The sequence below is a fragment of the Oncorhynchus keta genome, chromosome 35 (genome assembly GCF_023373465.1).
Source record: "Oncorhynchus keta strain PuntledgeMale-10-30-2019 chromosome 35, Oket_V2, whole genome shotgun sequence".
NCBI lineage: Eukaryota > Metazoa > Chordata > Actinopteri > Salmoniformes > Salmonidae > Oncorhynchus > Oncorhynchus keta.
In genome coordinates this window covers 73999130-74014993 of record NC_068455.1, presented here as the reverse complement: position 1 = coordinate 74014993, position 15864 = coordinate 73999130, and the positions used below count along the sequence as shown (strand labels likewise).

General features: G+C 42.6%; 1 protein-coding gene across 1 annotated transcript in view; it reads left to right on the top strand.

Annotated features, from left to right (window-relative positions):
- Positions 1-15864, top strand: part of LOC118379559 (5-hydroxytryptamine receptor 2C-like) — a 290755-nt gene that overhangs the window by 233249 nt on the left and 41642 nt on the right. The window contains exons 2-3 of the mRNA XM_052497732.1: positions 1951-2712; positions 3373-3568. Coding sequence (XP_052353692.1) covers positions 2497-2712; positions 3373-3568 — 412 coding nt within the window. The 5' untranslated portion in view covers positions 1951-2496. The remainder of the gene's footprint in view (positions 1-1950; positions 2713-3372; positions 3569-15864) is intronic.

The window sequence follows — 15864 nt, the reverse complement described above, 5'->3', positions numbered from 1 at the left end:
ACAGCATGGTAGCAACACAACATGACAACACAGCATGGTAGCAACACAACATGACAACACAGCATAGTAGCAACACATGACAACACAACATGGTAGCAACACAACATGACAACACAGCATAGTAGCAACACAACATGACAACACAGCATAGTAGCAACACATGACAACACAACATGGTAGCAACACAACATGACAACAACATGGTAGCAACACAACATGACAACACAACATGGTAGCAACACAACATGGTAGCAGCACAAAAATATGGTACAAACATTATTGGTTACAGTCAACAGCACAACGGGCAAGAACGTAGAGACAACAATACATCACACAAAGCAGACACAACTGTCAGTAAGAGTGTCCATGATTGAGTCTTTGAATGAAGAGATTGAGATAAAACTGTCCAGTTTGAGTGTTTGTTGCAGCTCGTTCCAATCACTAGCTGCAGAGAACTGAAAAGAGGAGGGACCCAGGGATGTGTGTGCTTTGGGGACCTTTAACAGAATGTGACTGGCAGAACGGGTATTGTATGTGGAGGATGAGGGCTGCAGTAGATATCTCAGATAGAGGGGACTGAGGCCTAAGAGGGTTTTATAAATAAGCATCAACCAGTGGGTTTTGTGACCAGTTTACAGAGGAGTATAGACTACAGTGGTGTGTCCTATACGGAGCATTGGTGGCAAATCTGATGGCCGAATGGTAAAGAACATCTAGCCGCTAGAGAGCACCCTTACCTGCCGATCTATAAATTATGTCTCTGTAATCTAGCATGGGTAGGATGGTCATCTGAATCAGGGTTAGTTTGGCAGCTGGGGTGAAAGAGGAGCGATTACAATAGAGGAAACCAAGTCTAGATTTAACTTTACCCTGCAGCTTTGATATGTACTGAGAGAAGGACAGTGTATGAGGTGACGACCTCAATCTCTAAACCCTCAGAGGTAGTAATCACACCTGTGGGGAGAGGGGCATTCTTCTTACCAAACCACATGACCTTTGTATTGCAGGTGTTCAGACCAAGGTTAAGGGTAGAGAAAGCTTGTTGGACACTAAGAAAGCTTTGTTGTAGAGCATTTAACACAAAATCCGGTTCGGGGCCAGCTGAGTATAAGACTGTATCATCTGCATATAAATAGATGAGAGAGCTTCCTACTGCCTGAGCTATGTTGTTGATGTAAATTGAGAAGAGTGTGGGGCCTAGGATCGAGCCTTGGGGTACTCCCTTGGTGACAGGCAGTGGCTGAGACAACAGATGTTCTGACATTATACACTGCACTCTTTGAGAGAGGTAGTTAGCAAACCAGTCCAAAGACCCCTCAGAGACACCAATACTCCTTAGCTGGCCCACAAGAATGGAATGGTCTACCGTATCAAAAGCTTTGGCCAAGTCAATAAAAATTGCAGCACAACATTGCTTAGAATAAAGGGCAATGGTGACATCATTGAGGACCTTTAAGGTTGCAGTTACACACCTTGTTGGGACACACAATTCAGTACCATTCAAAATCCTATTTTCCCTAACCCCTAACCATAACCCTAAACTTAATGCTAACCTTAACACTAATTGTAACCTTAACTCCAAACCCCTTAGAAATAGCATTTGACCTTGTGGGGACCAAGAACATTTTTGTTTGTTCACTATTCTTGTGGGGACATCTGGCCCCCACAAGTATAGTTAAACACGTCCACACACACATGCACACTCACACAGAAACATGCACACACACAGCAGGGGCAACAGGTAGCCTAGTGGTTAGAGTGTTGGATTGGTAACCGAAAGTTTGCAAGATCAAATCCCCGAGCTGATAAGGTAAAAAACTGTCTCTCTGCCCCTGAACATGGCAGTTAATCCACTGTTCCTGGTCAGTCGTTGAAAATAAGAATATATTCTTAACTAAATAAAAAAAATGACACACGGTCCAGCTCACTGTTGTCTTTCCTTTTCTCTAGAGCTTTCTGGACATGGAGAAGAAGAACCGATGCTTCTTATCTCAAAGAGGAAAGTAACCAACAACACAAAGGTCTTCGAAAGAAGACCTTCCTGGAAAACCACAGTGGACTCTTCCTACAAGACTGTGTTGGCCTGCTGAGCTAAAGCCTACACTCAGCTTAGGGTCAGGGGCGTTGTCCCCAGAACCATTTCGTGCTCTACTTCAAAAGAACACTACAATCACAATGAACATCAGAGTACTTCCAAGTGGACCTTAACTGGAGTCTGGACTGGTTCCTTTTGTGAACGTAATGAGACAACACCACAACACTATTTTACCCTAGAACCCAGACCAAGTCGACCCCCAACTCTCTGAATGTCCCGATAGGACTTTCTAAGTGGATGAACTTGGACTATCCACAACTAGAAAACACCTTTTAACCCCCAACCAAGCCAATCCCAAGTATCCTGATGACCTGTGGGCCTCTGGGTGGGTCCACTGCCCCCCTCTGGTGGTGACCGGGGTGTAGTCCAGGTCCAGCCAGACCCCAGGGGACCATCCCAGGATGGGAACCCCAGGAGGAGTAGCCTTACTGGGGGGCTTTGGTTCTTCCACCACGCCCTCTCTGGAGATAGGGGGCTGGATGGTCTGGCCAGGGGGGAATAACACCTACCGTGGACTAAACCAGAGTCTACCCTGGGGGGCCGGGGACGGGGGAGCGGACAGCAACCTGTCGTTGGGATCACAGGCGGAGGCGGTGTTGAGAGCATCGCCCATGAAGGTCAGACGGTTTAACTGTTTTTTTCTATTGTTTCTATTTATCTCTGTTATTAATCAATCACTTCAATACCAGGGTAGGTATTTTGAGTGTACCCATTAGTTTACCAGTTATCTGCCATGGTCAAAGGTTCAGATGTCCTATGATTGCTCCAGTCATCAAATCAAATCAAATCTAAATGTATTTGTCACATACACATGGTTAGCAGATGTTAATGCGAGTGTAGCGAAATGCTTGTCCTTCTAGTTCCGACAATGCAGTAATAACCAACGAGTAATCTAACCTAACAATTCCATAACTACTACCTTATACACACAAGTGTAAAGGGATGAAGAATATGTACATAAAGATATATGAATGAGTGATGGTACAGAACGGCATAGGCAAGATGCAGTAGATGGTATAGAGTACAGTATATACATATGAGATGAGTAATGTAGGGTATGTAAACATTGTTTAAAGTGGCTAGTGATACATTTTTTACAGGTATGGCAGCAGCCACTCAATGTTAGTGATGGCTGTTTTTAACAGTCTGATGGCCTTGAGATTGAAGCTGTTTTTCAGTCTCTTCGGTCCCTGCTTTGATGCACCTGTACTGACCATTCTAGTCATTCTATTTCTATGGTGCTAGCTATACAAATCAAGTTTGGTTGTATTTTGAAGGAGAAGAACTGGCCGGCGCTTCTAATCCTCGTCATCATCGCGCTGACGGTGGGCGGAAACATCCTGGTGATTCTGGCTGTCTCACTAGAGAAGAAGCTTCAGAACGCTACAAACTTCTTCCTGAGGTCGTTGGCCGTGGCCGACATGCTGGTGGGGATACTGGTGATGCCTATATCACTGATCAACATACTCTATGGTGAGTACAACTACTTCAACCCCTCACCTGACTTTAAAACCCATCAGCACTTATCATGGGGAAACTACAGTACCCATAGACATGCTGGTGGGGATACTAGTGATGCCTACATCACTGATCTATATACTATATCCCCCATACTCACTGGTGGGGATACTAGTGATGCCTACATCACTGATCTATATACTATATCCCCCATACTCACTGGTGGGGATACTAGTGATGCCTACATCACTGATCTATATACTATATCCCCCATACTCACTGGTGATGCCTACATCACTGATCTATATACTATATCCCCCATACTCACTGGTGATGCCTATATCACTGATCTATATACTATATCCCCCATACTCACTGGTGGGGATACTAGTGATGCCTACATCACTGATCTATATACTATATCCCCCATACTCACTGGTGAGGATACTAGTGATGCCTACATCACTGATCTATATACTATATCCCCCATACTCACTGGTGAGGATACTAGTGATGCCTACATCACTGATCTATATACTATATCCCCCATACTCACTGGTGGGGATACTAGTGATGCCTACATCACTGATCTATATACTATATCCCCCATACTCACTGGTGGGGATACTAGTGATGCCTACATCACTGATCTATATACTATATCCCCCATACTCACTGGTGAGGATACTAGTGATGCCTACATCACTGATCTATATACTATATCCCCCATACTCACTGGTGATGCCTACATCACTGATCTATATACTATATCCCCCATACTCACTGGGGATGCCTACATCACTGATCTATATACTATATCCCCCATACTCACTGGTGAGGATACTAGTGATGCCTACATCACTGATCTATATACTATATCCCCCATACTCACTGGTGATGCCTACATCACTGATCTATATACTATATCCCCCATACTCACTGGTGATGATACTAGTGATGCCTACATCACTGATCTATATACTATATCCCCCATACTCACTGGTGATGCCTACATCACTGATCTATATACTATATCCCCCATACTCACTGGTGGGGATACTAGTGATGCCTACATCACTGATCTATATACTATATCCCCCATACTCACTGGTGGGGATACTAGTGATGCCTACATCACTGATCTATATACTATATCCCCCATACTCACTGGTGGGGATACTAGTGATGCCTACATCACTGATCTATATACTATATCCCCCATACTCACTGGTGGGGATACTAGTGATGCCTACATCACTGATCTATATACTATATCCCCCATACTCACTGGTGGGGATACTAGTGATGCCTACATCACTGATCTATATACTATATCCCCCATACTCACTGGTGAGGATACTAGTGATGCCTACATCACTGATCTATATACTATATCCCCCATACTCACTGGTGAGGATACTAGTGATGCCTACATCACTGATCTATATACTATATCCCCCATACTCACTGGTGGGGATACTAGTGATGCCTACATCACTGATCTATATACTATATCCCCCATACTCTCTGGTGGGGATACTAGTGATGCCTACATCACTGATCTATATACTATATCCCCCATACTCACTGGTGAGGATACTAGTGATGCCTACATCACTGATCTATATACTATATCCCCCATACTCACTGGGGATGCCTACATCACTGATCTATATACTATATCCCCCATACTCACTGGTGGGGATACTAGTGATGCCTACATCACTGATCTATATACTATATCCCCCATACTCACTGGTGGGGATACTAGTGATGCCTACATCACTGATCTATATACTATATCCCCCATACTCACTGGTGAGGATACTAGTGATGCCTACATCACTGATCTATATACTATATCCCCCATACTCACTGGTGGGGATACTAGTGATGCCTACATCACTGATCTATATACTATATCCCCCATACTCACTGGTGAGGATACTAGTGATGCCTACATCACTGATCTATATACTATATCCCCCATACTCACTGGTGGGGATACTAGTGATGCCTACATCACTGATCTATATACTATATCCCCCATACTCACTGGTGGGGATACTAGTGATGCCTACATCACTGATCTATATACTATATCCCCCATACTCACTGGTGGGGATACTAGTGATGCCTACATCACTGATCTATATACTATATCCCCCATACTCACTGGTGGGGATACTAGTGATGCCTACATCACTGATCTATATACTATATCCCCCATACTCACTGGTGGGGATACTAGTGATGCCTACATCACTGATCTATATACTATATCCCCCATACTCACTGGTGGGGATACTAGTGATGCCTACATCACTGATCTATATACTATATCCCCCATACTCACTGGTGAGGATACTAGTGATGCCTACATCACTGATCTATATACTATATCCCCCATACTCACTGGTGATGCCTACATCACTGATCTATATACTATATCCCCCATACTCACTGGTGGGGATACTAGTGATGCCTACATCACTGATCTATATACTATATCCCCCATACTCACTGGTGAGGATACTAGTGATGCCTATATCACTGATCTATATACTATATCCCCCATACTCACTGGTGAGGATACTAGTGATGCCTACATCACTGATCTATATACTATATCCCCCATACTCACTGGTGATGCCTACATCACTGATCTATATACTATATCCCCATACTCACTGGTGATGCCTACATCACTGATCTATATACTATATCCCCCATACTCACTGGTGAGGATACTAGTGATGCCTACATCACTGATCTATATACTATATCCCCCATACTCACTGGTGATGCCTACATCACTGATCTATATACTATATCCCCCATACTCACTGGTGATGCCTACATCACTGATCTATATACTATATCCCCCATACTCACTGGTGGGGATACTAGTGATGCCTACATCACTGATCTATATACTATATCCCCCATACTCACTGTTGAGGATACTAGTGATGCCTACATCACTGATCTATATACTATATCCCCCATACTCACTGGGGATACTAGTGATGCCTACATCACTGATCTATATACTATATCCCCCATACTCACTGGTGAGGATACTAGTGATGCCTACATCACTGATCTATATACTATATCCCCCATACTCACTGGTGGGGATACTAGTGATGCCTACATCACTGATCTATATACTATATCCCCCATACTCACTGGTGATGCCTACATCACTGATCTATATACTATATCCCCCATACTCACTGGTGGGGATACTAGTGATGCCTACATCACTGATCTATATACTATATCCCCCATACTCACTGGTGATGCCTACATCACTGATCTATATACTATATCCCCCATACTCACTGGTGATGCCTACATCACTGATCTATATACTATATCCCCATACTCACTGGTGATGCCTACATCACTGATCTATATACTATATCCCCCATACTCACTGGTGGGGATACTAGTGATGCCTACATCACTGATCTATATACTATATCCCCCATACTCACTGGGGGATACTAGTGATCACTGATCTATATACTATATCCCCCATACTCACTGGTGGGGATACTAGTGATGCCTACATCACTGATCTATATACTATATCCCCCATACTCACTGGTGAGGATACTAGTGATGCCTACATCACTGATCTATATACTATATCCCCCATACTCACTGGTGATGCCTACATCACTGATCTATATACTATATCCCCCATACTCACTGGTGATGCCTACATCACTGATCTATATACTATATCCCCCATACTCACTGGTGGGGATACTAGTGATGCCTACATCACTGATCTATATACTATATCCCCCATACTCACTGGTGGGGATACTAGTGATGCCTACATCACTGATCTATATACTATATCCCCCATACTCACTGGTGAGGATACTAGTGATGCCTACATCACTGATCTATATACTATATCCCCCATACTCACTGGTGATGCCTACATCACTGATCTATATACTATATCCCCCATACTCACTGGTGGGGATACTAGTGATGCCTACATCACTGATCTATATACTATATCCCCCATACTCACTGGTGATGCCTACATCACTGATCTATATACTATATCCCCATACTCACTGGTAAGGATACTAGTGATGCCTACATCACTGATCTATATACTATATCCCCATACTCACTGGTGGGGATACTAGTGATGCCTACATCACTGATCTATATACTATATCCCCCATACTCACTGGTGATGCCTACATCACTGATCTATATACTATATCCCCCATACTCACTGGTGAGGATACTAGTGATGCCTACATCACTGATCTATATACTATATCCCCCATACTCACTGGTGAGGATACTAGTGATGCCTACATCACTGATCTATATACTATATCCCCATACTCACTGGTGAGGATACTAGTGATGCCTACATCACTGATCTATATACTATATCCCCTTACTCACTGGTGAGGATACTAGTGATGCCTACATCACTGATCTATATACTATATCCCCCATACTCACTGGTGAGGATACTAGTGATGCCTACATCACTGATCTATATACTATATCCCCCATACTCACTGGTGATGCCTACATCACTGATCTATATACTATATCCCCCATACTCACTGGTGGGGATACTAGTGATGCCTACATCACTGATCTATATACTATATCCCCCATACTCACTGGTGAGGATACTAGTGATGCCTATATCACTGATATACTATATCCCCCATACTCACTGGTGATGCCTACATCACTGATCTATATACTATATCCCCCATACTCACTGGTGAGGATACTAGTGATGCCTACATCACTGATCTATATACTATATCCCCCATACTCACTGGTGAGGATACTAGTGATGCCTACATCACTGATCTATATACTATATCCCCCATACTCACTGGTGAGGATACTAGTGATGCCTACATCCTGATCTATATACTATATCCCCTTACTCACTGGTGGGGATACTAGTGATGCCTACATCACTGATCTATATACTATATCCCCCATACTCACTGGTGAGGATACTAGTGATGCCTACATCACTGATCTATATACTATATCCCCCATACTCACTGGTGATGCCTACATCACTGATCTATATACTATATCCCCCATACTCACTGGTGAGGATACTAGTGATGCCTACATCACTGATCTATATACTATATCCCCCATACTCACTGGTGAGGATACTAGTGATGCCTACATCACTGATCTATATACTATATCCCCCATACTCACTGGTGATGCCTACATCACTGATCTATATACTATATCCCCCATACTCACTGGTGAGGATACTAGTGATGCCTATATCACTGATCTATATACTATATCCCCCATACTCACTGGTGAGGATACTAGTGATGCCTACATCACTGATCTATACTATATCCCCCATACTCACTAGTGATGCCTACATCACTGATCTATATACTATAATAATAATAATAATAATATCCCCCATACTCACTGGTGATGCCTACATCACTGATCTATATACTATATCCCCCATACTCACTGGTGAGGATACTAGTGATGCCTACATCACTTATCTATATACTATATCCCCCATACTCACTGGTGGGGATACTAGTGATGCCTACATCACTGATCTATATACTATATCCCCCATACTCACTGGTGAGGATACTAGTGATGCCTACATCACTGATCTATATACTATATCCCCCATACTCACTGGTGGGGATACTAGTGATGCCTACATCCTGATCTATATACTATATCCCCCATACTCACTGGTGGGGATACTAGTGATGCCTACATCACTGATCTATATACTATATCCCCCATACTCACTGGTGAGGATACTAGTGATGCCTACATCACTGATCTATATACTATATCCCCCATACTCACTGGTGGGGATACTAGTGATGCCTACATCACTGATCTATATACTATATCCCCATACTCACTGGTGATGCCTATATCACTGATCTATATACTATATCCCCCATACTCACTGGTGGGGATACTAGTGATGCCTACATCACTGATCTATATACTATATCCCCATACTCACTGGTGGGGATACTAGTGATGCCTACATCACTGATCTATATACTATATCCCCATACTCACTGGTGATGCCTACATCACTGATCTATATACTATATCCCCCATACTCACTGGTGGGGATACTAGTGATGCCTACATCACTGATCTATATACTATATCACCCATACTCACTGGTGAGGATACTAGTGATGCCTATATCACTGATCTATATACTATATCCCCATACTCACTGGTGAGGATACTAGTGATGCCTATATCACTGATCTATATACTATATCCCCCATACTCACTGGTGAGGATACTAGTGATGCCTACATCACTGATCTATATACTATATCCCCCATACTCACTGGTGAGGATACTAGTGATGCCTATATCACTGATCTATATACTATATCCCCATACTCACTGGTGATGCCTATATCACTGATCTATATACTATATCCCCCATACTCACTGGTGGGGATACTAGTGATGCCTACATCACTGATCTATATACTATATCCCCCATACTCACTGGTGGGGATACTAGTGATGCCTACATCACTGATCTATATACTATATCCCCAATACTCACTGGGGATGCCTACATCACTGATCTATATACTATATCCCCCATACTCACTGGTGGGGATACTAGTGATGCCTATATCACTGATCTATATACTATATCCCCCATACTCACTGGTGATGCCTACATCACTGATCTATATACTATATCCCCCATACTCACTGGTGATGATACTAGTGATGCCTACATCACTGATCTATATACTATATCCCCCATACTCACTGGTGATGCCTATATCACTGATCTATATACTATATCCCCCATACTCACTGGTGAGGATACTAGTGATGCCTATATCACTGATCTATATACTATATCCCCCTTACTCACTGGTGGGGATACTAGTGATGCCTACATCACTGATCTATATACTATATCCCCCATACTCACTGGTGATGCCTACATCACTGATCTATATACTATATCCCCCATACTCACTGGTGAGGATACTAGTGATGCCTACATCACTGATCTATATACTATATCCCCCATACTCACTGGTGGGGATACTAGTGATGCCTACATCACTGATCTATATACTATATCCCCCATACTCACTGGTGATGCCTACATCACTGATCTATATACTATATCCCCCATACTCACTGGTGGGGATACTAGTGATGCCTACATCACTGATCTATATACTATATCCCCCATACTCACTGGTGGGGATACTAGTGATGCCTACATCACTGATCTATATACTATATCCCCCTTACTCACTGGTGGGGATACTAGTGATGCCTACATCACTGATCTATATACTATATCCCCCATACTCACTGGTGGGGATACTAGTGATGCCTACATCACTGATCTATATACTATATCCCCATACTCACTGGTGAGGATACTAGTGATGCCTACATCACTGATCTATATACTATATCCCCATACTCACTGGTGGGGATACTAGTGATGCCTACATCACTGATCTATATACTATATCCCCCATACTCACTGGTGATGCCTACATCACTGATCTATATACTATATCCCCCATACTCACTGGTGATGCCTACATCACTGATCTATATACTATATCCCCCATACTCACTGGTGGGGATACTAGTGATGCCTACATCACTGATCTATATACTATATCCCCATACTCACTGGTGAGGATACTAGTGATGCCTATATCACTGATCTATATACTATATCCCCCATACTCACTGGTGAGGATACTAGTGATGCCTATATCACTGATCTATATACTATATCCCCCATACTCACTGGTGATGCCTACATCACTGATCTATATACTATATCCCCCATACTCACTGGTGGGGATACTAGTGATGCCTACATCACTGATCTATATACTATATCCCCCATACTCACTGGTGAGGATACTAGTGATGCCTACATCACTGATCTATATACTATATCCCCCATACTCACTGGTGGGGATACTAGTGATGCCTACATCACTGATCTATATACTATATCCCCCTTACTCACTGGTGGGGATACTAGTGATGCCTACATCACTGATCTATATACTATATCCCCCATACTCACTGGTGGGCAGCGGTCCGGATCTGGACCCAGAACCCCGGTCCCAACAAATGTTTTTGTTGGGGTGGGGGGACTGTGTCGAACTGCAGGAAATGAGCTTTAAACTGCAACATTTTTCTGCGCCAACAAGTGGTGTGTGAACAGTTTGGCGTGCCATGGGTTGTGAGGTGGGGGTAAATGACAATATATCCATCCGGACCTTGGACACCTAGGAAGTTTGTGTGACCAGACCTTCTCAAATAGTACTTGAGAATCCCTGTAATACATGGTTAGAAGGACTACAATACCCAAAATCCCTGTAATATATGCTTAAGGACTACAATACCCATAACCCCTTGTACTATATGGTAAAGAGGACTACAATGCCTAGAACCTCTGTACTATACGGTAAAGAAGAACTACAATACCCAATACCCACATACTGTATGGTAAAGGACTACAATACCCATAACCCTGTACTATATGGCGGAGAAGGACTACAATACCCATAACCCCTGTACTATATGGTAAAGAAGGACTACAATACCCATAACCCCCTATCTCTCTCATCTGATGGTACATTCACATTGTCCTTGGTCCATCTCGTATTTTCCAGTTTGGGGATTTGTAAATGCGAGATTGAAGTGCTTTTAAAGTTGGAACAACTCTTCAACCAATGAGTTTTTAGTTAGATGGCTAAGTTTTCTCTAACTAACATCGTAAGTTAGCTAGCTTGCTCTCCTTGTCAATGTGTCAAACCAACTTCCGTCAATACTTGGACGCAGTATGGGTGAGTAAAGGCCGTTACCCTAGCCATATCTCTTAATCTCAGCCAAAAGCATTAGGCTGCATTAGAATGTGATCCTTTGCCTAGTCAAAACAGATCAGTCTGTTGGAGGATTACCTGTGGTGGCCCTGCTAAATGTTAGACTTGGGAGTACTCTGTTGTGTGTCAACTGTCAACTGTCTGTCTGTGTCTCTCTCTGTAACTCTCTGACTGTCTGTGTCTTTCTCAGTATCCCCCTGTCTGTCTGTCTGTCTGTCTGTCTGTCTGTCTGTCTGTCTGTCTGTCTGTCTGTCTGTCTGTCTGTCTGTCTGTCTGTCTGTCTGTCTGTCTCTGTATCTCTCTGTCTCTCTCTGTGTGTGTGTCTCTCTCTCTCTGTATCTCTCTGTCTGTCTCTCTCTCTCTCTCTGTATCTCTCTGTCTGTCTCTCTCTCTCTCTCTCTCTCTCTCTCTCTCTCTCTCTCTCTCTCTCTCTCTCTCTCTCTCTGTATCTCTCTGTCTCTCTCTCTCTCTGTGTCTCTCTCTCTCTCTCTCTGTATCTCTCTGTCTCTGTGTGTGTCTCTCTCTCTCTCTCTCTCTCTCTCTCTCTCTCTCTCTCTCTCTCTCTGTATCTCTCTGTCTCTGTCTGTTTTCTCTCTCTCTCTCTCTGTATCTATCTGTCTGTCTCTCTCTCTCTCTCTCTCTCTCTCTCTCTCTCTCTCTCTCTCTCTCTCTCTCTCTCAATTCAATTAAATTAAATTAAATTCAAGGGCTTTATTGGCATAGGAAACATCTGTTAACATTGCCAAAGCAAGTGAGGTAGATAATATATAAAGTGAATAAATAAAGTGGAAAAAAAAGTGAAAGTAAAAAACAATTTAACAATAAAGACATTACAAATGTCATATTATGTATATATACAGTGTTTTAACAATGTACAAATGGTTAAAGGACACAAGATAAAATAAATAAGCATAAATATGGGCTGTATTTACAATGGTGTTTGTTCTTCACTGGTTGCCCTTTTCTCATGGCAACAGGTCACAAATCTTGCTGCTGTGATGGCACACTGTGGAATTTCACCCAGTAGATATGGGAGTTTATCAAAATTGGATTTGTTTTCAAATTCTTTGTGGATCTGTGTAATCTGAGGGAAATATGTCTCTCTAATATGGTCATACATTGGGCAGGAGGTTAGGAAGTGAAGCTCAGTTTCCACCTCATTTTGTGGGCAGTGAGCACATAGCCTGTCTTCTCTTGAGAGCCATGTCTGCCTACGGCGGCCTTTCTCAATAGCAAGGCTATGCTCACTGAGTATGTACATAGTCAAAGCTTTCCTTAATTTTGGGTCAGTCACAGTGGTCAGGTATGCTGCCGCTGTGTACTCTCTGTGTAGGGCCAAATAGCATTCTAGTTGCTCTGTTTTTTTGTTAATTCTTTCCAATGTGTTAAGTAATTATCTTTTTGTTTTCTCATGATTTGGTTGGGTCTAATTGTGCTGTTGTCCTGGGGCTCTGTAGGGTGTGTTTGTGTTTGTGAACAGAGCCCCAGGACCAGCTTGTTTTTAGGGGACTCTTCTCCAGGTTTATCTCTCTGTAGGTGATGGCTTTGTTATGGAAGGTTTGGGAATCGCTTCCTTTTAGGTGGTTATAGAATTTAACGGCTCTTTTCTGGATTTTGATAATTAGTGGGTATCGGCCTGATTCTGCTCTGCATGCATTATTTGGTGTTCTACGTTGTGCACGGAGCATATTTTGCAGAATTCTGTGTGCAGAGTCTCAATTCGGTGTTTGTCCCATTTTGTGAATTCTTGGTTGGTGAGCGGACCCCAGACCTCGCAACCATAAAGGACAATGGGCTGGCTCTATGACTGATTCAAGTAATTTTAGCCAAATCCTAATTGGTATGTTGAAATTGATGTTCCTTTTGATGGCATAGAATGCCCTTCTTGCCTTGTCTCTCAGATCGTTCACACCTTTGTGGAAGTTACCTGTGGCGCTGATGTTTAGGCCAAGGTATGTATAGTTTTTGTGTGCTCTAGGGCAACAGTGTCTAGATGGAATTTGTATTTGTGGTCCTGGTGACTGGACCTTTTTGGAACACCATTATTTTGGTCTTACTGAGATTTACTGTCAGGGCCCAGGTCTGACAGAATCTGTGCATAAGATCTAGGTGCTGCTGTAGGCCCTCCTTGGTTGGTGACAGAAGCACCAGATCATCAGCAAACAGCAGACATTTGACTTCGGATTCTAGTAGAGTGAGACCGGGTGCTGCAGACTTTTCTAGTGCCGCGCCATTTTCGTTGATATATATGTTGAAGAGGGTGGGGCTTAAGCTGCATCCCTGTCTCACCCCACGACCCTGTGTGAAGAAATGTGTGTGTTTTTTGCAAAGGATGATGTTGAAGAGTTTTAGTATAGCCAATTGGAATTTGTTGTCTGTATATTTGATCATTTCATTGAGGATACCATCAACACCACAGGCCTTTTGGGTTGGAGGGTTTTTATTTTGTCCTGCAACTCATTAAAATGTAATTGGAGAATCCAGTGGTTTCTGGTAGTCTTTAATAGTTGATTCTAAGATCTGTATTTTATCATGTATATGGTTTTGCTCATTATTCTTTGTTATAGAGCCAAAACGATTGGAGAAGTGGTTTACCCATACATCTCTATTTTGGATAGATAATTCTTCGTGTTGTTGTTTGTTTAGTGTTTTCCAATTTTCTCTCTCTCTCTCTCGCTGTGTCTCTCTCTGTCTGTGTCTCTTGCTGTCTGTCTCTCTGTCTTTCTCAGTATCCCCTGTCTGTCTCTCTCTCTCTCTGTATTTCTCTCTGTTTCTCTCAGTATCTCTGTCTGTCTTTCTTTCTCTCAATTCAATTCAATAGGTTTCACTGGCATGGGAAACATATGTTAACATTGCCAAAGCAAGTGAAGTAGATAAAAGAGAGAGAGACAGAGAGATCTCTCCCTCTCTCCCTCTCTCTCTCTGTTTATCTCTGTCGGTGTGTCTGTCTCTGTAGGACTATATGAGTGACATAGTACATGTACATGTGTGTTGAAGGATCACCTGGTGGCCCAACTAGCTGCTAGACGTGGGGTGCTACAGTATGTCAGGTTGTAGTGCTCAATGGTCTATGAGTACCCTATCTAAACATTCTGTTAGTGTTATGTACCCTGTCTAAACATTATGTTAGTATTACGTACCCTGTCTAAACATTATGTTAGTGTTATGTACCCTGTCTAAACATTACGTTAGTGTTACGTACCCTGTCTAAACATTATGTTAGTGATAGGTACCCTGTAAACATTATGTTAGTGATAGGTACCCTGTCTAAACATTCTGTTAGTGCTATGTACCCTGTAAACATTATGTTAGTGATAGGTACCCTATCTAAACATTCTGTTAGTGTTATGTACCCTGTAAACA